At 44.3% G+C, this 26,775-nt stretch overlaps 1 protein-coding gene across 2 annotated transcripts in view; it reads right to left on the reverse strand.

Annotated features, from left to right (window-relative positions):
- Positions 1–26,775, reverse strand: part of LOC311135674 (MOB kinase activator 3B-like) — a 52,454-nt gene that overhangs the window by 7,176 nt on the left and 18,503 nt on the right. For both annotated transcript variants that reach the window (XR_014613804.1, XM_084169697.1), the window contains exons 2-3: positions 15,293–15,972; positions 371–573 (exon numbers count right to left, since the gene is read on the reverse strand). Coding sequence is in view for 1 of the 2 variants with exons in the window: in XM_084169697.1 (XP_084025823.1) it covers positions 371–573; positions 15,293–15,972 (883 nt within the window). In the remaining variant the exon portion in view is untranslated. The remainder of the gene's footprint in view (positions 1–370; positions 574–15,292; positions 15,973–26,775) is intronic.

A 26,775-nucleotide genomic window follows, 5' to 3' on the forward strand; every position in this document is an offset into this window, starting at 1 on the left:
AGCCTCTATAATAACCCATAGGTGACACCAGTCCAGTCAGCCTCTATAATAACCCTTAGGTGACACCAGTCCAGTCAGCCTCTATAATAACCCGTAGGTGACACCAGTCCAGTCAGCCTCTATAATAACCCGTAGGTGACACCAGTCCAGTCAGCCTCTATAATAACCTGTAGGTGACACCAGTCCAGTCAGCCTCTATAATAGAGGACTCCCAGAGTGACCAGAGACTTTTAATAAACCCCTAGCCCCTAGCCCCTAGCCCCCTATTACTCACCAGCCCTGGTCAAAAGTAGTACACTATATAGGGAACGGGGGGCCATTTGGGACGCACCTTCTGTCTTGACTCAATCTTGATCTCTCTCATACTCACCAGTGGCTCCAGCTCCTTGCGGTCTATGAGGTTGAGTTCTGTGCTGAAGCAGTAGAAGTGCTTGTAGCAGGTGTTAACGTGGGCCTCAGCTCCCATCAGCATCATACGGTCAAAATGGTGGATGTAGACGTGGACAAACACCCGGAACAGACGGCAGATGATCTTCTTACAGATCTGGATGAAGTTCTTGGGGAAGGGGATACCTGTGAGAAAGAGAGGGAGGGAGGGAGCGGGGAGAGAGGAAGGGAGGGAGCGGGGAGAGAGAGAGAGAGGGAGGGGGAGAGAGAGAGAGAGAGAGAGAGAGAGAGAGAGAGAGAGAGAGAGGGAGGGAGGGAGGGAGGGAGGGAGGGAGGGAGGGAGGGAGAGGGAGAGGGAGAGGGAGAGAGAGAGGGAGAGACAGGTTACAGAACAAATCATGTAATATATGTAGTGTAGCAGACACTTATCCTAAGTGACTGCCAGTCCTGCCTGAGTGACCCCAGCCGGAATCAATCCCACAACCCTGGTATTGCAAGCTCTACCAACTGAGTCACACAGGACAAACATGGTCACCTCTACTCTCTGTGTTGTCAGTCACACCAGACCCTCCCCCCACTCCATGGTCACAGGGTTCATCTGGTTGACACTAGGGTCAACATTGGCCAGATTAGAAACTCCTGACCAGATCCCACTTCATTAAAGACAGATTAAACAAGGGTATCTATTTGCAGACCTTCCTGATAAAAGGGATCAGTACACATTAAAAAGTAAAAAAAAATTGAGGACACTTCTGATTCATACAGTTGAAGTCGGAAGTTTACATACACCTTAACCAAATACATTTAAACTCAGTTTTCACAATTTCTGACATTTAATCCTAGTAAAAATTCCCTGTCTTAGGTCAGTTAGGATCACCACTTTATTTTAAGAATGTGAAATGTCAGAATAATAGTAGAGAGAATGGTTTATTTCAGCTTTTATTTATTTCATCACATTCCCAGTGGGTCAGAAGTTTACATACACTCAATTAGTATTTGGTAGCATTGCCTTTAAATTGTTTAACTTGGGTCAAATGTTTCAGGTAGCCTTCCACAAGCTTCCCACAATAAATTGGGTGAACTTTGGCCCATTCCTCCTGACAGAGCTGGTGTAACTGAGACATGTTTGTAGGCCTCCTTGCTCGCACACGCTTTTTCAGTTCTGCCCACACATTTTCTATAGGATTGAGGTCAGGGCTTTGTGATGGCCACTCCAATACCTTGACTTTGTTGTCCTTAAGCCATTTTGCCACAACTTTGGAAGTATGGTTGGGGTCATTGTCCATTTGGAAGACCCATTTGCGACCAAGCTTTAACTTCCTGACTGATGTCTTGAGATGTTGCTTCAATATATCCACAATTTTCCTTCCTCATGATGCCATCTATTTTGTGAAGTGCACCAGTCCCTCCTGCAGCAAAGCACCCCCACAGCATGATGCTGCCACCCCCGTGCTTCACGGTTGGGATGGTGCTCTTCAGCTTGCAAGCTCCCCCTTTTTCCTCCAAACATAACAATGGTCATTATGGCAAAACAGTTCTATTTTTGTTTCATCAGACCAGAGGACATTTCTCCAAAAAGTACGATCTTTGTCCCCATGTGCAGTTGCAAACCATAGTCTGGCTTTTTTATGGTGGTTTTTGAGCAGTGGCTTCTTCCGTGCTGAGCGGCCTTTCAGGTTATGTCGATATAGGACTCGTTTTACTGTGGATATAGATACTTTTGTACCTGTTTCCTCCAGCATCTTCACAAGGTCCTTTGCTGTTGTTCTGGGATTGATTTGCACTTTTTGCACCAAAGTACGTTCATCTCTAGGAGACAGAACGTGTCTCCTTCCTGAGTGGTATGACGGCTGCGTGGTCCCATGGTGTTTATACTTGCGTACTATTGTTTGTACAGATGAACGTGGTACCTTCAGGCATTTGGAAATTGCTCTCAAGGATGAACCAGACTTGTGGAGGTCTACAATTTTTTTTCTGAGGTCTTGGCTGATTTCTTTTGATTTTCCCATGATGTCAAGCAAAGAGGCACTGAGTTTGAAGGTAGGCCTTGAAATACATCCACAGGTACACCTCCAATTGACTCAAATGATGTCAATTAGCCTTTCAGAAGCTTCTAAAGCCATGACATAATTTTCTGGAATTTTCCAAGCTGTTTAAAGGCACAGTCAACTTAGTGTATGACCCACTGGAATTATGATACAGTGAATTATAAGTGAAATAATCTGTCTGTAAACAATTGTTGGAAAAATTACTTGTGTCATGCACAAAGTAGATGTCCTAACCGACTTGCCAAAACTATAGTTTGTTAACAAGAAATTTGTGGAGTGGTTGAAAAAAACGAGTTTTAATGACTCCAACCTAAGTGTATGTAAACTTCCGACGTCATCTGTATATAAAGTGTCAAGGGGTCCAAATGAAAATCATTACATTTCAAACAGAAATGATCACAATGTTTAATAGAATATTATAACCTTTTGTTGACCATTGATTCCTTCAGATGATGTGATGAGGGCTAAATCTGAGCGAAGACAGAGTCCCCTGGTGTGGAATAACCTACAGGCTAATGCACCCTGAGCCTCTTCCAAATTCCCAGTCAGTATAATACAGTTTTACAGATAAGTATAGTTCTACCCGCTATACTACACATGGATTAATGTCTGGTACTTAGGGAATGGGGTTGTATTAAACAACAGTTTACTGTAATCTGCTCACTAATACAGTGTAAATGTATAGCTTTGTGCTCTAATAACCAAACAGTCCAGTGAACCCAACACTGTTGTCGCTACCATAAGGATAGGGTTAGCTTTGCATTATGTGTGTGTTCAATCAGTGTTTCACTGTGAAATAAATCACAAAACACTAACTCTAAAGAAACAAAGGACACTGCCAGCCAAACACACAACCTCGACACACAGTCTGAAACACACAACCTCGACACACAGTCTGAAACACACAACCTCAACACACAGTCTGAAACACACAACCTCGACACACAGTCTGAAACACACAACCTCGACATACAGTCTGAAACACACAACCTCGACACACAGTCTGAAACACACAACCTCGACACACAGTCTGAAACACACAACCTCGACACACAGTCTGAAACACACAACCTCGACACACAGTCTGAAACACACAACCTCGACACACAGTCTGAAACACACAACCTCGACACACAGTCTGAAACACACAACCTCGACACACAGTCTGAAACACACAACCTCAACACACAGTCTGAAACACACAACCTCGACACACAGTCTGAAACACACAACCTCGACACACAGTCTGAAACACACAACCTCGACACAGTCTGAAACACACAACCTCGACACACAGTCTGAAACACACAACCTCGACACACAGTCTGAAACACACAACCTCGACACACAGTCTGAAACACACAACCTCAACACACAGTCTGAAACACACAACCTCGACACACAGTCTGAAACACACAACCTCGACACACAGTCTGAAACACACAACCTCAACACACAGTCTGAAACACACAACCTCAACACACAGTCTGAAACACACAACCTCGACACACAGTCTGAAACACACAACCTCGACACACAGTCTGAAACACACAACCTCGACACACAGTCTGAAACACACAACCTCGACACACAGTCTGAAACACACAACCTCGACACACAGTCTGAAACACACAACCTCGACACACAGTCTGAAACACACAACCTCGACACACAGTCTGAAACACACAACCTCAACACACAGTCTGAAACACACAGTCAGAAACACAGTCTGAAACACACAACCCAACACACAGTCTGAAACACACAACCTCGACACACAGTCTGAAACACACAACCTCGACACACAGTCTGAAACACACAACCTCGACACACAGTCTGAAACACACAACCTCGACACACAGTCTGAAACACACAACCTCGACACACAGTCTGAAACACACAATCTCGACACACAGTCTGAAACACACAACCTCAACACACAGTCTGAAACACACAACCCAACACACAGTCTGAAACACACAACCTCGACACACAGTCTGAAACACACAACCTCAACACACAGTCTGAAACACACAACCTCGACACACAGTCTGAAACACACAACCTCGACACACAGTCTGAAACACACAACCTCGACACACAGTCTGAAACACACAATCTCGACACACAGTCTGAAACACACAACCTCAACACACAGTCTGAAACACACAACCTCAACACACAGTCTGAAACACACAACCTCGACACACAGTCTGAAACACACAACCTCGACACACAGTCTGAAACACACAACCTCAACACACAGTCTGAAACACACAACCTCGACACACAGTCTGAAACACACAACCTCGACACACAGTCTGAAACACACAACCTCGACACACAGTCTGAAACACACAACCTCGACACACAGTCTGAAACACACAACCTCGACACACAGTCTGAAACACACAACCTCGACACACAGTCTGAAACACACAACCTCGACACACAGTCTGAAACACACAACCTCGACACACAGTCTGAAACACACAACCTCGACACACAGTCTGAAACACACAACCTCGACACACAGTCTGAAACACACAACCTCAACACACAGTCTGAAACACACAACCTCGACACACAGTCTGAAACACACAACCTCGACACACAGTCTGAAACACACAACCTCGACACACAGTCTGAAACACACAACCTCGACACACAGTCTGAAACACACAACCTCGACACACAGTCTGAAACACACAACCTCGACACACAGTCTGAAACACACAACCTCAACACACAGTCTGAAACACACAGTCAGAAACACAGTCTGAAACACACAACCCAACACACAGTCTGAAACACACAACCTCGACACACAGTCTGAAACACACAACCTCGACACACAGTCTGAAACACACAGTCAGAAACACAGTCTGAAACACACAGTCAGAAACACAGTCTGAAACACACAACCCAACACACAGTCTGAAACACACAACCTCGACACACAGTCTGAAACACACAACCTCAACACACAGTCTGAAACACACAGTCAGAAACACAGTCTGAAACACACAGTCAGAAACACAGTCTGAAACACACAACCTCGACACACAGTCTGAAACACACAATCTCGACACACAGTCTGAAACACACAACCTCAACACACAGTCTGAAACACACAACCTCGACATACAGTCTGAAACACACAACCTCGACACACAGTCTGAAACACACAACCTCGACACACAGTCTGAAACACACAACCTCGACACACAGTCTGAAACACACAACCTCGACACACAGTCTGAAACACACAACCTCGACACACAGTCTGAAACACACAACCTCGACACACAGTCTGAAACACACAACCTCGACACACAGTCTGAAACACACAACCTCGACACACAGTCTGAAACACACAACCTCGACACACAGTCTGAAACACACAACCTCGACACACAGTCTGAAACACACAACCTCGACACACAATCTGAAACACACAACCTCGACACACAGTCTGAAACACACAACCTCGACACACAGTCTGAAACACACAACCTCAGTCTGAAACACAGTCTGAAACACACAACCTCAACACACAGTCTGAAACACACAACCTCGACACACAGTCTGAAACACACAGTCAGAAACACAGTCTGAAACACACAACCGAAACACTCTTGCGAATCGAAGGAAAATTACATTTTAGTGATTTACAGGAGCAAGAAGGATTAAGTGCCTTGCTCAAGGGCACGTTGACAGATTTTTCACCTAGTCAGCTTCGGGGATTCGAACCAGCAACTTTTCGGTTACTGGCCCAATGCTCTTGACCGCTAGGCTACCTTTTTATGAAACACAGACAGACATGATTATATACAGTGCATTTGGAAAGTATTCAGACCCCTTCCCTTTTTCCGCATTTTGTTACATTACAGCCTTATTCTAAAATCGATTAAATAACTAAAAAAATCCTCATCAATCTACACACAATACCCCACAATGACAAAGCGAAAACAGGTTGTTAGAATTTTTTGCAAATGTATTAAAAATAAAAACAGAAATGCCTTATTTACATAAGTAATCAGACCCTTTCCTATGAGACTCGAAATATAGCTCAGGTGCATCCTGTTTCCATTGACCATCCTTGAGATGTTTCTACAACTTGATTGGAGTCCACCTGTGGTACATTCAATTGATTGGACATGATTTGGAAAGGCACACACCTGTCTATATAAGGTCCCACAGTTGACAGTGCATGTCAGAGCAAAAACCAAGCCATGAGGTTGAAGGCATTGTGAAGGGAGGTGACCAAGAACCCGATGGTCACTCTTACAGAGCTCTAGAGTTCCTCTGTGGAGATGGGAGAACCTTCCAGAAGGACAACCATTTCTGCAGCACTCCACCAATCAGGCCTTTATGGTAGAGTGGCCAGATGGAAGCCACTCCTCAGTAAAAGGCACATGACTTCCCACTTGGAGTTTGCCAAAAGGCACCTAAAGGACTCAGACCATGAGAAACAAGATTATCTGGTCTGATGAAACCAAGATTGAACTCTTTGGCCTGAATGCCAAGTGTCACGTCAGGTGTGCCAAGCTTGTAGCGTCATACCCAAGAAGGCTCGAGGCTGTAATCGCTGCCAAAGGTGCTTCAATAACATATTGACTAAAGGGTCTGAAAACTTATGTAAATGTGATATTACTGTTTTTTATTTTTAATACATTTGCTAAAATATCTAAAAACCTTTTTTTGCTTCGTCATTATGGGCTATTGTGTGTAGATTGATGAGAGGGAAAAAAAACAATTTAATCAATTTTAGAATAAGGCTGTATCGTAACAAAATGTGGAAAAGGTCAAGGGGTCTGAATACTTTCTGAATGCACTGTATATGTATTTTTTCTTAACTGACACACATAGATGTTTTAAAGTCTATCAAGCAATCAATCATACAGACCCACAGAGAACCACAGCAGCCCATTCTTCCATGAACATTTCCTGCCTTTAGGGACCATCAATCATTTCAATGTGTGCCTCATGCATTACCGACAGATGGAGAGATGATATAATTCAGTGCCCGAATGATCTGAGTTTCAGACGGATGGAGCTCAGTCTTCACTATGCGCCACTCTCATGTCAAAGTCCATAGGTCTCTGGTCTAAAGTAGTGCACTATAAAGGGAATAGGGTGTAATTTGGGATACATCCACAGTCACTCCGCTCCCCTGGGTCTGGTGAAACAGGATTATACGGGGATCTCACAATCCAGGAAAAGATTACTCCATTGTTGCCCAAGGTATTAGGTTAAAGTTGAACCTGTAATAATTCAACCACTCATGTCTGCAACAGAGAAGCTGAATGTATACATAAATGCAATTAGTAAAGCTAACTGTAATCGGGGTAAAAGTGAAGCCAGTCTATGTTGCTTATTGAGATATTGAATATGTTCAAAATCTCTTGATTGAAATCACACAACATCAATCACTGTATTCAGGAGTTTGGATCAAACAGTCAACTCACTGAACATACAGCATAGTTTACAACAAAGGGCATCCACCATTAATAATATAGAACATCGTCATCGTCAGCCCAGTTTAGATGGCATCATCATCAATCTATCACATCAAAGACAGCCAGCGAGACAGCATGACGCTGGGTAACATCAACCCTAACCTGAAACGGACACCACAGAGATGACAGAGCAAGTCAGAGAGACACTCTGTCTCTGAAGAAATAACATCACCCTAAAGGTGAAAGGTCAGCATTGAGGCCAGCTACCTGCACCATGACCCTGGGTAACCCTAACCTGACACCGACACACACACACTATATATACAAAAGTATTGTGTCCGTTGCCGTGGAGTTACCATGGTGTTGGTTACCGTGGCAGCTAGGCATGGCATGTTTTATTTTGGTGTGTTATTGGGGTGTTCTGTGTTCTGTGTTTACGGTGTTATACTTAGGGAGCTGCCGTCTGTCTGCTTGTTGTTTCTATTGAGGAATAAAAACCCCAGTGAAGTGTTTGGCACATACGCTATATATATATATATATAAAAGTATGTGGACACCCATTCAAATGAGTGGATTCGGCTATTTCAGCCACACCCGTTGCTGACAGGTGCATAAAATCGAGCACACAGCCATGCAATCTCCACAGACAAACATTGGCAGTAGAATGGCCTTACTGAAGAGCTCAGTGACTTTCAACGTGGCACCGTCATAGGATGCCACCTTTCCAACAAGTCAGTTCGTAAAATGTCTGCCCTGCTAGAGCTGCCCCGGTCAACTGTAAGTGCTGTTATTGTGAAGTGGAAACGTCTAGGAGCAACAACGGCTCAGCCGCGAAGTGGTCGGCCACAGAAGCTCACAGAACGGAACCGCAGAGTGCTGAAGCACGTAGTGCATAAAAATCACCTGTCATCGGTTGCAACACTCACTATCGAGTTCCAAACCGCCTCTGGAAGCAACGTCAGCACAATAACTGTTCGTCGGGAGCTTCATGAAATGGGTTTCCATGGCTGAACAGCCGCACACAAGCCTAAGACCACCATGCGCAATGCCAAGCATTGGCTGAAGTGGTGTAAAGCTCGCCGCCATTGGACTCTGGAACAGTGGAAACGCGTTCTCTGGAGTGATGAATCACGCTTCACCATCTGGCAGTCCGACGGACGAATCTGGGTTTGGCGGATGTCATGAGAACACTACCTTCCCCAATGCATAGTGCCAACTGTAAAGTTTGGTGGAGGAGGAATGATGGTCTGGGGCTGTTTTTCATGATTCAGGCTCCTTAGTTCCAGTGAAGGGAAATCTTAAAACTACAGCATACAATGACATTCTAGACGATTCTGTGCTTCCAACTTTGTGGCAACAGTTTGGGGAAGGCCCTTTCCTGTTTCAGCATGACAATGCCCCTGTGCACAAAGCGAGGTCCATACAGAAATGGTTTGTCGAGATCAGTGTGGAAGAACTTCACTGGCCTGCACAGAGCCCTGACCTCAACCCCATCGAACACCTTTGGGATGAATTGGAACGCCGACTGCGAGCCAGGCCTAATCGCCCAACATCAGTGCCCCGACCTCACTAATGCTCTTGTGGCTGAATGGAAGCAAGTCCCCGCAGCAATGTTCCAACATCTAGTGGAAAGCCTTCCCAGAAGAGTGGAGGCTGTTATAGCAGCAAAGGGGGGACCAACTCCATATTAATGCCCATGATTTTGGAATGAGATGTTTGATGAGCAGATGTCCACATACTTTTGGTCAGGTAGTGTAGTTTGTTGATAGTATGGCCATCTACAGATGGAACATCTGGACTATCCAAATAATGTGTTTATAAATTTAGGATTTTTGATTTTGTGACCTCAGCTGACGTAACTAGGACTTCACAGGCCGTCAGAGACTGTAGATCAGGGATCAACAACTAGATTCAGCCGCGGGCCGATTTCGTCTTGAGCGGATGGTCAGGGGGCTGGAACATAATTACAAATCATTTGTAGACTGAAAATTGAACGCAAGAAGCCCAAACAGATATAATATTTGACTAAAACAGAACCATTTTGAAACCTTGCTTACATTTGTATACGATCACATTTACAGTATCTCTGTATTATGAGTGGGAATATTAAATTAAATTAAAATCACTTGGAGCTGATTTGCTGGTGTTTTTACAGTCTTTTATGTCCCCCCCAAAAAAACACTAAAAAAAAAAACACTGTTCTTAGGAAACTTGGGGGGGGCGACCCTGCTATTGGGTTTAGCAAGTAAGAATTTAATTTGACCTCAAATCTGAGTGAGATCCTCATTTTCTACAAGCGATCAACTTTGTCTGTGCCCGAAACGGCACCCAATCCCTTATATAGTGCACTACTTTTTCCCAGGGCTCCTTAGAGTGCTTGTAGTGGTAACCCAGTCTATTCAGAGCAGGTGTGACAGGTGTAAGGTCATACTGTAGGTCATAGGTCAGCAGGTGTTAGCGGTTCTATCCAATTAGCGTCCGCCTCCGGATCACCTGTCTTTTCATGTCAGCATCAAAGCAGCCATCACCTAGTCCAAGAGGGACCGGACTATTTCACTGTAGAACCCCCAGTCCCGCTCAACCAGCCTCAGAGAGCTCCTTTGTCCCACCCCCCCATACACGCGGAGACCGGCTCAATCGGTGCCTCCAGTGATGCTATCTCTTTCATCGTTACCCAACGCTTAGGTTTACCTCCACTGTACTCATATCCTTCCATATCCTTGTCTGTACATAATGCCCTGAATCTATTCTACAACGCCCGGAAATCTGCCCCGTTTATTCTCTGTACCCAACGCACTAGAAGACCAGTTCTTAAAGCCTTTAGCCGTATCCTTATTCTAGTCCTCCTCTGTTCCTCTGGTGATGTAGAGGTTAACCCAGGCCCTGTAGCCCCCAGTATCACTCCTACCCCCCAGGCGCTATCATTTGTCGACTTCTGTAACCGTAAAAGCCTTGGTTTCTTGCATGTTAACATCAGAAGCCTCCTCCCTAATTTTGAGTTATTCACTGCGTTAGCACACACTGCCAACCCTGATGTTCTAGCAGTGTCTGAATCCTGGCTTAGGTAGGCCACCAAAAATTCTGAAATGTCCATCCCCAACTACAACATTTTCCATCTAGATAGAACTGCCAGAGGGGGCGGAGTTGCAATCTACTGTAGAGATAGCCTGCAGAGCTCTATCATACTATCCAGGTCTGTGCAGACCCCCCTCAGCCCCCAGCTGTGCCCTGGACACCATATGTGAATTGATTGCCCCCCATCTATCCTCAGAGTTCATACTGCTTGGTGACCTAAACTGGGATATGCTTAACACCCCGGCCATCCTACAATCCAAACTAGATGCCCTCAATCTCACACAAATGATCAAGGAACCTACCAGGTACAACCCTAAATCCGTAAACATGGGCACCCTCATAGATATCATCCTGACTAATTTACCCTCTAAATATAGTGAGGGAAAAAAGTATTTGATCCCCTGCTGATTTTGTACGTTTGCCCAAAGAAATTATCAGTCTATAATTTTAATGGTAGGTTTATTTGAACAGTGAGAGACAGAATAACAACAAACAAATGTTATAAATTGATTTGCATTTTAATAAGGGAAATAAGTATTTGACCCCCTCTCAATCAGAAAGATTTCTGGCTCCCAGGTGTCTTTTATACAGGTAACGAGCTGAGATTAGGAGCACACTCTTAAAGGGAGTGCTCCTAATCTCAGCTTGTTACCTGTATAAAAGACACCTGTCCACAGAAGCAATCAATCAATCAGATTTCAAACTCTCCAACATGACCAAGACCAAAGAGCTCTCCAAGGAAGTCAGGGACAAGATTGTAGACCTACACAAGGCTGGAATGGACTACAAGACCATCGCCAAGCAGCTTGGTGAGAAGGTGACAACAGTTGGTGCGATTATTCGCAAATGGAAGAAACACAAAAGAACTGTCAATCTCCCTCTGCCTGGGGCTCCATGCAAGATCTCAACTCGTGGAGTTGCAATGATCATGAGAACGGCGAGAAATCAGCCCAGAACTACACGGGAGGATCTTGTCAATGATCTCAAGGCAGCTGGGACCATAGTCACCAAGAAAACAATTGGTAACACACTACGCCGTGAAGGACTGAAATCCTGCAGCGCCCGCAAGGTCCCCCTGCTCAAGAAAGCACATATACAGGCCCGTCTGAAGTTTGCCAATTAACATCTGAATGATTCAGAGGAGAACTGGGTGAAAGTGTTGTGGTCAGATGAGACCAAAATCGAGCTCTTTGGCATCAACTCAACTCGCCGTGTTTGGAGGAGGAGGAATGCTGCCTATGACCCCAAGAACACCATCCCCACCGTCAAACATGGAGGTGGAAACATTATGCTTTGGGGGTGTTTTTCTGCTAAGGGGACAGGACAACTTCACCGCATCAAAGGGACGATGGACGGGGCCATGTACCGTCAAATCTTGGGTGAGAACCTCCTTCCCTCAGCCAGGGCATTGAAAATGGGTCATGGATGGGTATTCCAGCATGACAATGACCCAAAACACACAGCCAAGGCAACAAAGGAGAGGCTCAAGAAGAAGCACATTAAGGTCCTGGAGTGGCCTAGCCAGTCTCCAGACCTTAATCCCATAGAAAATATGTGGAGGGAGCTGAAGGTTCGAGTTGCCAAACGTCAGGCTCGAAACCTTAATGACTTGGAGAAGATCTGCAAAGAGGAGTGGGACAAAATCCCTCCTGAGATGTGTGTAAACCTGGTGGGCAACTACAAGAAACGTCTGACCTCTGTGATTGCCAACAAGGGTTTTGCCACCAAGTACTAAGTCATGTTTTTGCAGAGGGGTCAAATACTTATTTCCCTCATTAAAATGCAAATCAATTTATAACATTTTTGACATGCGTTTTTTTCTGGATTTGTTTGTTGTTATTCTGTCTCTCACTGTTCAAATAAACCTACCATTAAAATTATAGACTGATCATATCTTTGTCAGTGGGCAAACGTACAAAATCAGCAGGGGATCAAATACTTTTTTCCCTCACTGTACACCTCTGCAGTCTTCAACCAGGATCTCAGCGATCACTGCCTCATTGCTTGCGTCTGTAATGGGTCCGCGGTCAAACGACCACCCCTCATCACTGTCAAACGCTCCCTAAAACAGTTTAGCGAGCAGGCCTTTTTAATTGACCTGGCCCGGGTATCCTGGATGGATATTGACCTCATTCCGTCAGTAGAGGATGCCTGGATGTTCTTCAAAAGTGCTTTCCTCTCCATCTTAAATAAGCATGCCCCATTCAAAAAATTCAGAACTAAGAACAGATATAGCCCCTGGTTCACCCTTGACCAGCACAAAAACATCCTGTGGCGTACTGCATTAGCATCGAACAGCACCCGCGATATGCAACTTTTCAGGGAAGTCAGGAACCAATATACACAATCAGTTAGGAAAGTAAAGGCTAGCTTTTTCAAACAGAAATGTGCATCCTGTAGCATTAACTCCAAAAAGTTTTGGGACACTAAAGTCCATGGAGAATAAGAGCACCTCCTCCCAGCTGCCCACTGCACTGAGGCTAGGAAACACTATCACCACCGATAAATCTACGATAATTGAGAATTTCAACAAGCATTTTGCTACGGCTGGCCATGCTTTCAACCTGGCTACCTCTACCTCGGCCACCAGCTCTGCTCCCTCCGCTGCAACTTGCCAATGCCCCTCCCCGCTTCTCCTTCACCCAAATTCAGATAGCTGATGTTCTGAAAGAGCTGCAAAATCTGGACCCCTACAAATCAGCTGGGCTAGACAATCTGGACCCTTTCTTTTCAAAATTAGCAGCCGAAATTGTCGCAACCTCTATTACTAGCCTGTTCAACCTCTCTTTCGTATCATCTGAGATCCCCAGAGATTGGAAAGCTGCCGCGGTCATCCCCCTCTTCAAAGGGGGTGACACTCTAGATCCAAACTGTTACAGACCTATATCCATCCTGCCTTGCCTTTCGAAAGTATTTGAAAGCCAAGTGAACAAACAGATCACCGACCATTTCGAATCCCACCGTACCTTCTCCGCTATGCAATCTGGTTTCCGAGCTGGTCATGGGTGCACCTCAGCCACGCTCAAGGTCCTAAAAGATATTATAACCGCGATCGATAAAAGACAGTACTGTGCAGCCGTCTTCATCGACCTGGCCAAGACTTTCAACTCTGTCAATCACCGCATTCTTATTGGCAGACTAAATAGCCTTGGTTTCTCAACTGACTGCCTCGCCTGGTTCACCAACTACTTCTCAGATAGAGTTCAATGTGTCAAATCGGAGGGCCTGTTGTCTGGACCTCTGGCAGTCTCTATGGGGGTGCCACAGGGTTCTATTCTTGGGCCGACACTTTTCTCCGTGTATATCAATGATGTCGCTCTTGCTGCTGGTGACTTTCAGATCCACCTCTACGCAGACGACACCATTTTGTATACATCTGGCCCTTCATTGGACACTGTGTTAACAAACCTCCAAACAAGCTTCAATGCCATACAACACTCCTTCCGTAGCCTGCTCTTAAACGCTAGTAAAACTGCTTACGCCCGCACAACTAGAATCACTACTCTCGGCGGGTCTGACTTAGAATATCTGGACAACTACAAATACCTAGGTGTCTGGTTAGACTGTAAACTCTCCTTCCAGACTTACATTAAGCATCTCCAATCCAAATTTAAATCTAGAATCGGCTTCCAACTTCGCAACAAAGCCTCCTTCACTCATGCTGCCAAACATGCCCTCATAAAACGGACTATCCTACCGATCCTTGATTTCGGCGATGTCATTTACAAAATAGCCTCCAATGCTCTACTCAGCAAATTGGATGTAGTCTATCACAGTGCCATCCGTTTTGTCACCAAAGCCCCATACACTACCCACCACTATGACCTGTACGCTCTTGTTGGCTGGCCCTCACTACATATTCGTCGCCAAACCCACTGGCTCCAGGTCATCTATAAATCACTGCTAGGCAAATCCCTGCCTTATCTTAGCTCATTGGTCACCATAGCAACACCCACCCATAGTCTGCGCTCCAGCAGGTATATCTCACTGGTCATCCCCAAAGCCAACACCTCCTTTGGCCGCCATTCCTTCCAGTTATCTGCTGCTAATGACTGGAACGAACTGCAAAAAATCTCTGAAGCTGGAGACTCTCATCTCCCTCACTAACTTTAAGCTTGCTCAGTGATATTACCCCCACACTGCTAGTGCTTGGTGGGGCGAAGATGTTTCACTTTATTAAAGCTAATTTCCTGCAATGCTACACATTTGACCATGTCTTTTGTGTACCAGGGGCAGAGGCCTGACTGAGTTCCTAAAAAAAGACCCTGTCTGGGCCTGTTGAGTGTCGGTGATGTACATATAGTTACCCAGAGTACTCACCTACACTGGTGGGGAAGATATCCTCATTGTTGATCTGGACCTCGATCCAGTCCATCAGCAGGTTCATGTACTTGGGAGCCGGTAGAGCCGTGGGTTTCTTATACTTGTGATCGTCCTGCCATCGGTACTCAAACCTCGGCCCACCGGACATCACCGGACAACTCTTCTCCGTGCAGAACTCACACACCGTCCCGTAGATGAGGTTTATCCTGTTGAAGAAGTCGACCACGTGCACGGCCACCCAGTCGTTCAGATCCTCCCCGTGGGGCAGAGCTACTGCCGCCCTCAGGTCAACGCCGGAGCTCAGCGACGCATGGGCCTTCTTATGCAGCTCGAAGCGCTGCGTCCCCGGCTCAAACTTACGCTTGGGCCGGAAGGTCTTGTCCTTTTTGAAGACCTGCTTCAGGGCAATGGACATGTTGCCAGGGACGGGGGCCAGTGGGTCAAGGAATGGGGAGAAGAGGTTCAGGGACGGGGACCGGGGCAGCAGAGAGGAGGGGAAAAGCGGGGATTTGTCAACCGCCCGAGTGGGGGTTGGGGACCCCAGGGAGGATCCAACGGTACCAATAGTCGGTTCTGGATGAGCAGGAAGTGCAGGAGGAGCAGAATGAGATGACAGGGAAGAGGGGTACAGGAGGGTAACCTTTACTGTTTGGCGCGTCGCATCTGGACACCTTTTCCTGTGAGAAACAAAGAAGAGAACATTTTCAAAAGACGTGTATTAGACATTACATTACCATTACATTACCATTACATTACCATTATATTACCATTACATTGTCATTACATTACATTACATTACCATGACCATTACATTACCATTACCATTACATTACCATGACCATTACATGACCATTATATTACCATTACCATTACATTACCATTATATTACCATTACATTGACATTTTAGTCATTTAGCAGACGCTCTTATCACAACTTGTATTGTTTGTTTGCCTAAAATTTAAAATGAGAGAGAACATGATTGAGTGTTTTGTTTGCACATTGTCCCAAACTTTCCAATGTTCAACATTCTTTGTCAGAGCCTTTTCTGTATGAGTGTGAACAAGGTGTTGAACAAGGTGTTGGCAGGGTGTTGACAGGATCTTGAACAAGGTGTTGAACAAGGTGTTGGCAGGGTGTTGAACAAGGTGTTGAACAAGGTGTTGACAGGATGTTGAACAAGGTGTTGAAGGGATGTTGAATAAGGTGTTGGCAGGGTGTTGAACAAGGTGTTGGCAGGGTGTTGAACAAGGTGTTGAACAAGGTGTTGACAGGATGTTGAACAAGGTGTTGAACAAGGTGTTGAACAAGGTGTTGACAGGGTGTTGACAGGGTGTGGACAGGATGTTGAACAAGGTGTTGACAGGATGTTGAACAAGGTGTTGACAGGATGTTGAACAAGGTGTTGACAGGATGTTGAACAAGGTGTTGAACAAGGTGTTGAACAAGGTGTTGAACAAGGTGTTGACAGGGTGTTGAACAAGGTGTGGACAGGATGTTGAACAAGGTGTTGAACAAGGTATGGACAGGATGTTGAACAAGGTGTTGACAGGATGTTGAACAAGGTGTTGACAGGATAATTGAACAAGGTGTTGACCAAGGTGTGGACAGGATGTTGACCAAGGTGTGGACAGGATGTTGAACAAGGTGTGGACAGGATGTTGAACAAGGTGTTGACAGGATGTTGAACAAGGTGTTGACAGGATGTTGAACAAGGTGTTGAACAAGGTGTTGAACAAGGTGTTGACAGGGTGTTGAACAAGGTGTGGACAGGATGTTGAACAAGGTGTTGAACAAGGTATGGACAGGATGTTGAACAAGGTGTTGACAGGATGTTGAACAAGGTGTTGACAGGATAATTGAACAAGGTGTTGACCAAGGTGTGGACAGGATGTTGACCAAGGTGTGGACAGGATGTTGACCAAGGTGTGGACAGGATGTTGAACAAGGTGTGGACAGGATGTTGACCAAGGTGTGGACAGGATGTTGACCAAGGTGTGGACAGGATGTTGACCAAGGTGTGGACAGGATGTTGACCAAGGTGTGGACAGGATGTTGACCAAGGTGTGGACAGGATGTTGACAGGGCCCTGGTTAGAACAGACTGGGTGTGTCCCAAATGGCACCCTATTCCCTACATAGTGCACAGGGTCCATAGGGCTCTGGTCTAAAGTAGTGCACTATGTAGGGAATAGGGTGCCATTCTCTGGTCTAAAGTAGTGCACTATATAGGGAATAGGGTCCCATTCTCTGGTCTAAAGTAGTGCACTATATAGGGAATAGGGTGACATTCTCTGGTCTAAAGTAGTGCACTATGTAGGGAATAGGGTGCCATTCTCTGGTCTAAAGTAGTGCACTATATAGGGAATAGGGTGCCATTCTCTGGTCTAAAGTAGTGCACTATATAGGGAATAGGGTGCCATTCTCTGGTCTAAAGTAGTGCACTATATAGGGAATAGAGTGCCATTCTCTGGTCTAAAGTAGTGCACTATGTAGGGAATAGGGTGCCATTTGGGACGTAACCTGAGTGAGAACGAGGTGTTGACCCTAGCTAGAACAGCCTCTCTTTATACTGGCTTCATCACAGCCACCCATTCTGCTGCTCGGTTAGAGTTAGGACAAGTGGCAACAAGATCTGAGCTCAGATATCAATCAATTGAAATCGATCAGTAGCTTAACCATTTGCACAGTGCAGTTCTGTTCTGTGGTGCGGCCTGTTTTGTCCACTGACAGAGAGAGACAGAGCGAGACAGAGATAGCTTCAAGCTCCGCTTTATGCTCCCGAGTGGCGCAGCGGTCTAAGGCACTGCATCTCAGTGCTTGAGGCGTCACTACAGACCCCCTGGTTCGATTCCAGGCTGTATCACAACCGGCCGTGATTGGGAGTCCCATAGGGCGGCGCACAATTGGCCCAGCGTCGTCCGGGTATGGCCGGTGTAGGCTGTCATTGTAAATAAGAATTTGTTCTTAACTGACTTGCCTGGTTAAATAAAGGTTAAATAAATAAATAAATATATGCGTTCCACTCACTGATACACTGCCAGAATGATGCTTTCAGAGTCATGACTCAAAGGAAAGTAATGGAACCAGTCACATTTCACAACGATCCTGTCTAAACATGAAATTATGAAGTATCTTAGTGTTTGTATCAGTTTAGCAAGGAAACTCCCCGTTCTTCCCCACATTCAGTGGATTAGGAGTTTAGATTAGAGAGAGATATAGCTGGTTGTGACTCCAGGCTACATGTCTTTTGAATCAAGGGGTTTAAACACATCCAAAGTCATAATATTAGCTAGAAAATAGACTAATCCAATGCATATAAAAACCTCAGGGGTGTGGAGAGCTGTGCCCCTTTTCATTCTAATGAGGACATCTATGGACAATATTTCTGTCCATTTAGGGGGACCCCTTTTGACCCAATAGTAGGCAAACGTTCTGTATAGCCTCTAAAATGACAACATTTAATTGGGATCCCAAGACTTCCATTCGTCCAGTAAACAACACTTATTGTTCTTGGACTGTGTCAAGTTACTTATTACAGAATGACAAAGATTACAAGAGTCGAATCCGATTTATATAAAATCTGATGCAGATCACATCGTTCCCACCCATGTGGTTTAACTTGGGGTTATGTCACATCCATGGCACTTTAAAGCAATGCCAAACGGATTATACTACCCCCTGTAACAGCCTGCTAATGAGCATATGCCTGCATCCCAAATGGCTCCCTATGTAGTGCACTACTTTTGACCAGGGCCCATATGGTTCTGGTCAAAAAGTAGTGCACTAGGAGATAGGGTGCCATTTGGGATGATAATAAGCCTAATAATCCTTCACCAGCATCTTAGGCATTACACGAATATAAGAATACATACAATTTTGTGTTACAAGCTTTCAGCATCCAGTTGAGGCAGCAACCTTGGCGTGTTCCCTGATTTTCCATAATATCCCAAAACAAACAACAACATGCCTGGCTAAGGAGATCTTCCTTGCACCTAATTCTCCTTTCGCATTATATTCATGTATGATTTGTAAATTCTGAGTAGAGTGCCTGACTGCTCTGTGAAGAATCACAGACTGTAATCAGCCCTACATCGGTAGTGAAACTCAAAACAATGAGGCATCTTGTCTTCTTCAGGAGAAATGTTGCCTGACCAGATCTGAACCTGTCTGAGTGTTAGGTTCACTACTTCCCTCTTGTCTTGTCAATAGGTTCACTACTTCCCTCTTGTCTTGTCAATAGGTTCACTACTTCCCTCTTGTCTTGTCAATAGGTTCACTACTTCCCTCTTGTCTTGTCAATAGGTTCACTACTTCCGTCTTATCAATAGGTTCACTACTTCCCTCTTGTCTTGTCAATAGGTTCACTACTTCCCTCTTGTCAATAGGTTCACTACTTCCCTCTTGTCTTATCAATAGGTTCACTACTTCCCTCTTGTCTTGTCAATAGGTTCACTACTTCCCTCTTGTCAATAGGTTCACTACTTCCCTCTTGTCTTGTCAATAGGTTCATTCCTTCCCTCTTGTCTTGTCAATAGGTTCACTACTTCCCTCTTGTCTTGTCAGTAGTCAATAGGTAGCCATGAAGTGCTTTGAAAGGCTGGTCATGGATCACATCAACACCATTATCCCAGTAACCCCAGACCCACTCCAATTTGCATACCGCCCCAACAGATCCACAGATGATGCAATCTCTATTGCGCTCCACACTGCCCTTTCCCACCTGGACAAGAGGAACACCTACGTGAGAATGCTATTCATTGACTACAGCTCAGCGTTCAACACCATAGTGCCCTCAAAACTCTTCACTAAGCTAAGGACCCTGGGACTAAACACCTCCCTCTGCAACTGGATCCTGGACTTCCTGATGGGCCGCCCCCAAGTGGTAAGGGTAGTTAACAACACATCCGCCACGCTGATCCTCAACACGGGGACCCCTCAGTGGTGCGTGCTCAGTCCCCTCCTGTATTCCCTGTTCACCCATGACTGCATGGCCAGGCACGACTCCAACACCATCATTAAGTTTGCTGATGACACAACAAAACCTATTCCCCCTCAGGAGACTGAAAAGATTTGGCATGGGTCCTCAGATCCTCAAAAGGTTCTACAGCTGCACCATCGAGAGCATCCTGACTGGCTGCATCACTGCCTGGTATGGCAACTGCTCGGCCTCCGACCGCAAGGCACTACAGAGGGTAGTGCGTATGGCCCAGTACATCACTGGGGCCAAGCTTCCTGACATCCAGGACCTGGTATCAAATGGCACATTAATACTACTTTAGACCAGGGCCCATAACATTGAACAAGTTCTAACAACAGTCAGAACAGACAGAGATTTACCTCCTCTCCCTCTCAGCTTTGTTCTCAAGGCCTGTTAGGAGGAACTCAAGGATGGGAAAGGCTGCAATATATAGCATTGAGTTACTTGACTTATACCTTTCAGCTCCTAGTGAAGCAGAGGGCCTCAACAGTGGAGCAGAGAACCTCAACAGTGGAGCAGAGGGCCTCAACAGAGGAGCAGAGGGCCTCAACAGTGGAGCAGAGGGCCTCAACAGTGAAGCAGAGGGCCTCAACAGCTCCTAGTGAAGCAGAGGGCCTCAACAGTGAAGCAGAGGGCCTCAACAGCTCCTAGTGAAGCAGAGGGCCTCAACATGATTTCCAGCATTCCAGCATAGTTGACACATATGTATGCAGTCAACATTTTAAGGCAATGACAATCAAATCATGATGTATTCCTCGCAACATTGATAAAGTCAAATTGATTAAAAGTCTTGTTTCTTCCTTTAAAAGTATTGTTTCTTCATTTAAGACCGACTACAACAGTTTATTTCATAGAGGCTATCATGGACAGGACTGATACAACATCACCAATGACATTTCTAAACAGAAGGTCAGCAAACCTCAGATGTAAGGACCTGCGTGGTTCTGGTACTGGTTCCGACCTTATACATCGATCTGTGGATTCAGTAGATGGAAATGGCTTGCATTGAGCGATAGCCCCGGTTCCCACGGACACAGTAGTATTTTTTTCCTGAGCCTGTGTGACGCAGGATGTGAAATCTGAAACCACTTGAAGGTGGGTTGTCCCTCCTACCATTTCATTCGCTCTTCCGACTGTCCATCAACTCCTGGCTGAATCCAACATCACAGCCACGGACAAAGCACATGCCTGCAATCCTTACATCGTAGCGCAGCAGGAGAGCGTGGTTTCATCACGGTAGCACATTCAGAGATTGATTTATAGCCATTAATCTAAAATAATTCATCGATTTTAAACAAACACTTTCTCTGTTTGTCATAGACCAGGGATGGGCAACTTTGATGGGGGTGGGGTCCACCAAAAAGAAAAGTCTAACGCATTTCATGCAATTCTACTCATTTTGCCATGGGGCGGAGAGAAAAATGTGCAGTTTTACAGCTAATTTCCTGTAATTCTATACATTTTGCAATAGGGTGGAGGCAAATGTTTGCAGTTTTTAATATGATAACTGATGATCAATGGGCCCCACACCGGTCGGTAATTCGACCATGCTTATTACAAGTTTAGATAGCTGACCGCTTGACTAATTTACCAATCTAAAACAATGTTGCTGACCTGGGCTAATTGAGTTACGGCTGATGAGGCACAACCACATTTCAAAATTCCACCTTATGTATTCTATTATTCTAACTCTCAACAGGAAGTTGAGACCCTGACTGAGTTCCCCAAAATAAATACAATATTCTTATTTAAAAATGTTTGTATTGGTCCGCGGGCCTACACCAGTTGCCCATCCCTGTCATAGACTGACAAGATGAATATGAGATGAAAGGCGAGTCCCCAACCAGTTCAGGAAGCCAAGCTAAAGCTCTGTGAGACGTTCACAGCGATGGGGGCAAGACGTTTTGATCAAGAGAGAATATTGCATATTTTCTCTAACACTAAACATACAAATAGGTATTTTACAGTTATAAGGGAGGTGAAATCTTATAGTTAGTCATTTTATAATTTGCTTATGCTATATTTAGAAAGCATATAAGTCATTTCAAGCCTTATTCATACAGTTTTGCTGAATAGTAAATACATCATATAAAATATTTTATAATTTCATATTTTTAGTATATTTGTACTGTGTACTGGAGCTTGTGTCCTCAAAAGTGATTAGACCTCAGCAATTTATAACTATTTTTACCAGAAAGGTGAGATATGAACCTTTCTTTGAGTATGCAGCATGACAGTGTATCCCTCTCATAATAAACAATTACTTTTGGAGATTACGTAGATTACATTTTCGATAACATTTAGTTACATTTAACTGGATAACATGAAAAATAAAGACCATTTGTTACCACATTTGCATTACGTCATATAATGTAAAGTGTAAAGTAAGGCCACTCACATGCTAATGAGTACTGACAGATCAAGAGCTTCTTGAGTACTATGAGTCTCCTGTAGCTCAGTTGGTAGAGCATGACGCCAGGGTTGTGGGTTCGTTTCCCACGGGGGGGGGGCCAGTATAAAAATGTATGCACTCACTAACTGTAAGTCGCTCTGGATAAGAGCATCTGCTAAATGACTAAAACTGTAAATGTAAAATGAGCACTGACAGATCGAGAGCTTCTTGTTCTTACAGGTACTATGAGTTCTTCGCTAAGAGGAAATGCCATTTTTAGATACAGCAAAGCAAGATCTGAAGATAACGTCACCATTGTAATGGCAAACTCTTCCTCCTTCAACTTTCACCAGTCCTGAGCAACTTGAAAGACAACATTTCAGAAGCCCCATCATGGAGATGAATGACCTCAGAGATCATCACCTGTCCAGCCAGAAGCTGATAGATTCACTTTAAGGACAGACAGACAGACGTTTCTCTGTGAGTGTAGTGTGCAGGCCATCTGATCATCACAGATGTAACCTTGGTTACCATATCAGATTAATAAAGAACAATGTGCCTTTCCAAGGTAAAACAGAGGCATTATTGTGCTTGGTGTAATCCAACCATTTTGAGGTCTACTCTAGGTCAATCCTAACATTTAAGATTGTTCAATCATTCTGATTGATTATTAGGCTAATCAATGCTACTGATCATGATCAATGACGACACATGATGTAACTGTTAGACAGTGAAAGTGACTCACACACACAATGTAATTCCCATGTGTACCCAAGAGAGAATAATGAACGCTGAAGTGGGGAAGGAAACATATTGTTCACTGATGAGAGCAGAGCAGCCCTTTCTGTGGAGCCAGAGTCTGTTCAATCATTAATGACTGGTAGAGATGCTGTTATGGGTTTATGACCATGGTAGAGATGCTGTTATGGGTTTATGACTGTGGTAGAGATGCTGTTATGGGTTTATGACTGTGGTAGAGACGCTGTTATGGGTTTATGACTGTGGTAGAGATGCTGTTATGGGTTTATGACCATGGTAGAGATGATGTTATGGGTTTATGACCGTGGTAGAGATGCTGTTATGGGTATATGACTGTGGTAGAGATGCTGTTATGGGTTTATGACCATGGTAGAGATGCTGTTATGGGTTTATGACCATGGTAAAGATGCTGTTATGGGTTTATGACCATGGTAGAGATGCTGTTATGGGTTTATGACTGTGGTAGAGATGCTGTTATGGGTTTATGACCATGGTAGAGATGCTGTTATGGGTTTATGACCATGGTAGAGATGCTGTTATGGGTTTATGACCATGGTAGAGATGCTGTTATGGGTATATGACCATGGTAGAGACGCTGTTATGGGTTTATGACCGTGGTAGAGATGCTGTTATGGGTTTATGACCATGGTAGAGATGCTGTTATGGGTTTATGACTGGTAGAGATGCTGTTATGGGTTTATGACTGTGGTAGAGATGCTGTTATGGGTTTATGACCGTGGTAGAGATGCTGTTATGGGTTTAACGCGGCTTTCTGTCCTTATATAAACTGATATCTCAACATATAGCGTTTCCCCTGTACAGTACAGCATGAACAATCTGGAAATGGAACCAGATCACGCCATCATCAAACATGCAGAATGTATACTCTCAGAGAGAGAACAAACATTAGAATTAAAAAAACATTTGTTTAATGCTTCATATTCAATATTTGTAATCGAAGCTTAGTGTGTTTAGCTAACTGTTCTCTATATTTCTCTTTTCATTACATATAAGACCGGCTAGAATCTAAACATACACAAATTTAGGTTATACAGTCTATAAACCTGTAGGTAATAGGCCATAGTCCTATCTCCAGTGAAAGGACAAAAACTAAGTTGCATTAAAACATTTCATTTGAGTCATTGACAAGGAGTGATGTTCCATAAATACCAGACATAGATGTATGTTTTGTTCCATCTGGTCTCTAATGATATTAAGATAGGAATCCAGGTTACAACTAGATTCACACATTATTTGCTTTTCTTACAGATTGCAACAACACTAACTAATGTCTGTTTGTTTTGTAGATAGTGCAAGATTACATCTGACAATGCAAACTGTGTTTAAATGGCATGGCATATACACTACCAGTCAAAAGTTTGGACACACCTACTCATTCAAGGGTTTTTCTTTATTTGTACTATTTTTTACATTGTAGAATAATAGCGAAGACATCAAAACTATGAAATAACACATATGGAATTATGTAGTAACCAAAAAAGTGTTAAACAAATCAAAATATATTTTATATTTGAGATTCTTCAAATAGCCACCCTTTGCCTTGATGACAGCTTTGCACACTCTTGGCATTCTCTCAACCAGCTTCATGAGGTAGTCACCTGGAATGCATTTCAATTAACAGGTGTGCCTTCTTAAAAGTTAATTTGTGGAATTTCTTTCCTTCTTAATGCGTTTGAGCCAATCAGTTGTGTTGTGACAAGGTAGGGGTGGTATTCAGAAGATAGCCCTATTTGGTAAAAGACCAAGTCCATATTATGGCAAGAACAGCTCAAATAAGCAAAGGGAAATTACTTTAAGACATGAAGGTCAGTCAATACGGAACATTTCAAGAACTTTGAACGTTTCTTCAAGTGCAGTCGCAAAAACCATCAAGCGCTATGATGAAACTGGCTCTCATGAGGACCGCCACAGGAATGGAATACCCAGAGTTACCTCTGCTGCAGAGGATAAGTTCATTAGAGTTACCAACCTCAGAAATTGCAGCCCAAATAAATGCTTCACAGAGTTCAAGTCACAGACACATCTCAACATGAACTGTTCAGAGGGACAGTGTGAATCAGGCCTTCATGGTCGAATTGCTGCAAAGAAACCACTGCTAAAGGACACCAATAAGAAGAAGAGACTTGCTTGGGCCAAGAAACACGAGTGATTGACATTAGACCTGTGGAAATGTATCCTTTGGTCTGGAGTCCAAGTTGGATATTTTTGGTTCCAACCGACGTGTCTCTGTGAGACGCGGTGTGGGTGAACATATGATCTCTGCATGTGTAGTTCCCACCGTAAAGCATGGAGGAGGAGGTGTTATGGTGTGGGGGTCCTTTGCTGGTGACACTGTCTGTGATTTATTTAGAACTCAAGGCACACTTAACCAGCATGGCTACCACAGCATTCTGCAGTTCTTCGCTAAGAGGAAATGCAATTTTTAGATACAGCAAAGCAAGATCTGAAGATAACGTCACTATTGTAATGGCAAACTCTTCCTCCTTCAACTTTCACCAGTCCTGGAAAGACAACATTCCAGAAGCCCCATCATGGCTTTTGGAAGTGTAGATTAATGACCTCACCCTATTCATAGACTGTTCTCTCTGCTACCGCACGGCAAGCGGTACCGGAGCGCTAAGTCTAGGTCCAAAAGGCTTCTTAACACCTTTTACCACCAAGCCATAAGATTCCTGAACAGCTAATCATGGCTACCCGGATTATTTGCATTGCCCCCCCACCCCACCCCCTCTTTTACGCTGCTGCTACTCTGTTTATTTTCTATGTATAGTCACTTTAACTCTACCCACATGTACATATTACCTCAATTACCTCGTCTAACCTGTGCCCCCGCACATTGACTCTGTACTGGTACCCCCTGTATATAGCCTCCCTACTGTTATTTAATTTTACTGCTGCTCTTTAATAATGTTTTATTTTTAAAAATTTACTTATCTATGTTTTACTTAAAACTTTTTTTCTTAAAACTGCATTGGTTCACACTTGTTGTATTCGGCGCATGGGGCAAATAACATTTGATTTGATTTGATTTGAACGAGAAGTTTAAGAAAGTTCTAAACTGAGAGTTCGCCAGGGCCTCTAAAACTTTGGCAAGGCAAGATACTGTTGTTTGGAAATTGGACGGCAGTTATCCAAGTCTGAAGGATCTCCGCCTTTGTGTAGAGGGAGGACTGGGAAGGTTTGCTGCTTCCTCAATCAAAAGCCACTGGATTAACCCTGAGGCGCGCGCTAAGCTACAGAACAGAGCTACTGCTCACAGGGCTATCACAGCCAACCGCGAGGCTACAGAACAGAGCTACTGCTCACTATCACAGCCAACCGCGAGGCTAC

This window comes from Coregonus lavaretus (genome assembly GCF_964263955.1).
Source record: "Coregonus lavaretus genome assembly, chromosome: 10".
Taxonomy (NCBI): Eukaryota; Metazoa; Chordata; class Actinopteri; order Salmoniformes; family Salmonidae; genus Coregonus; species Coregonus lavaretus.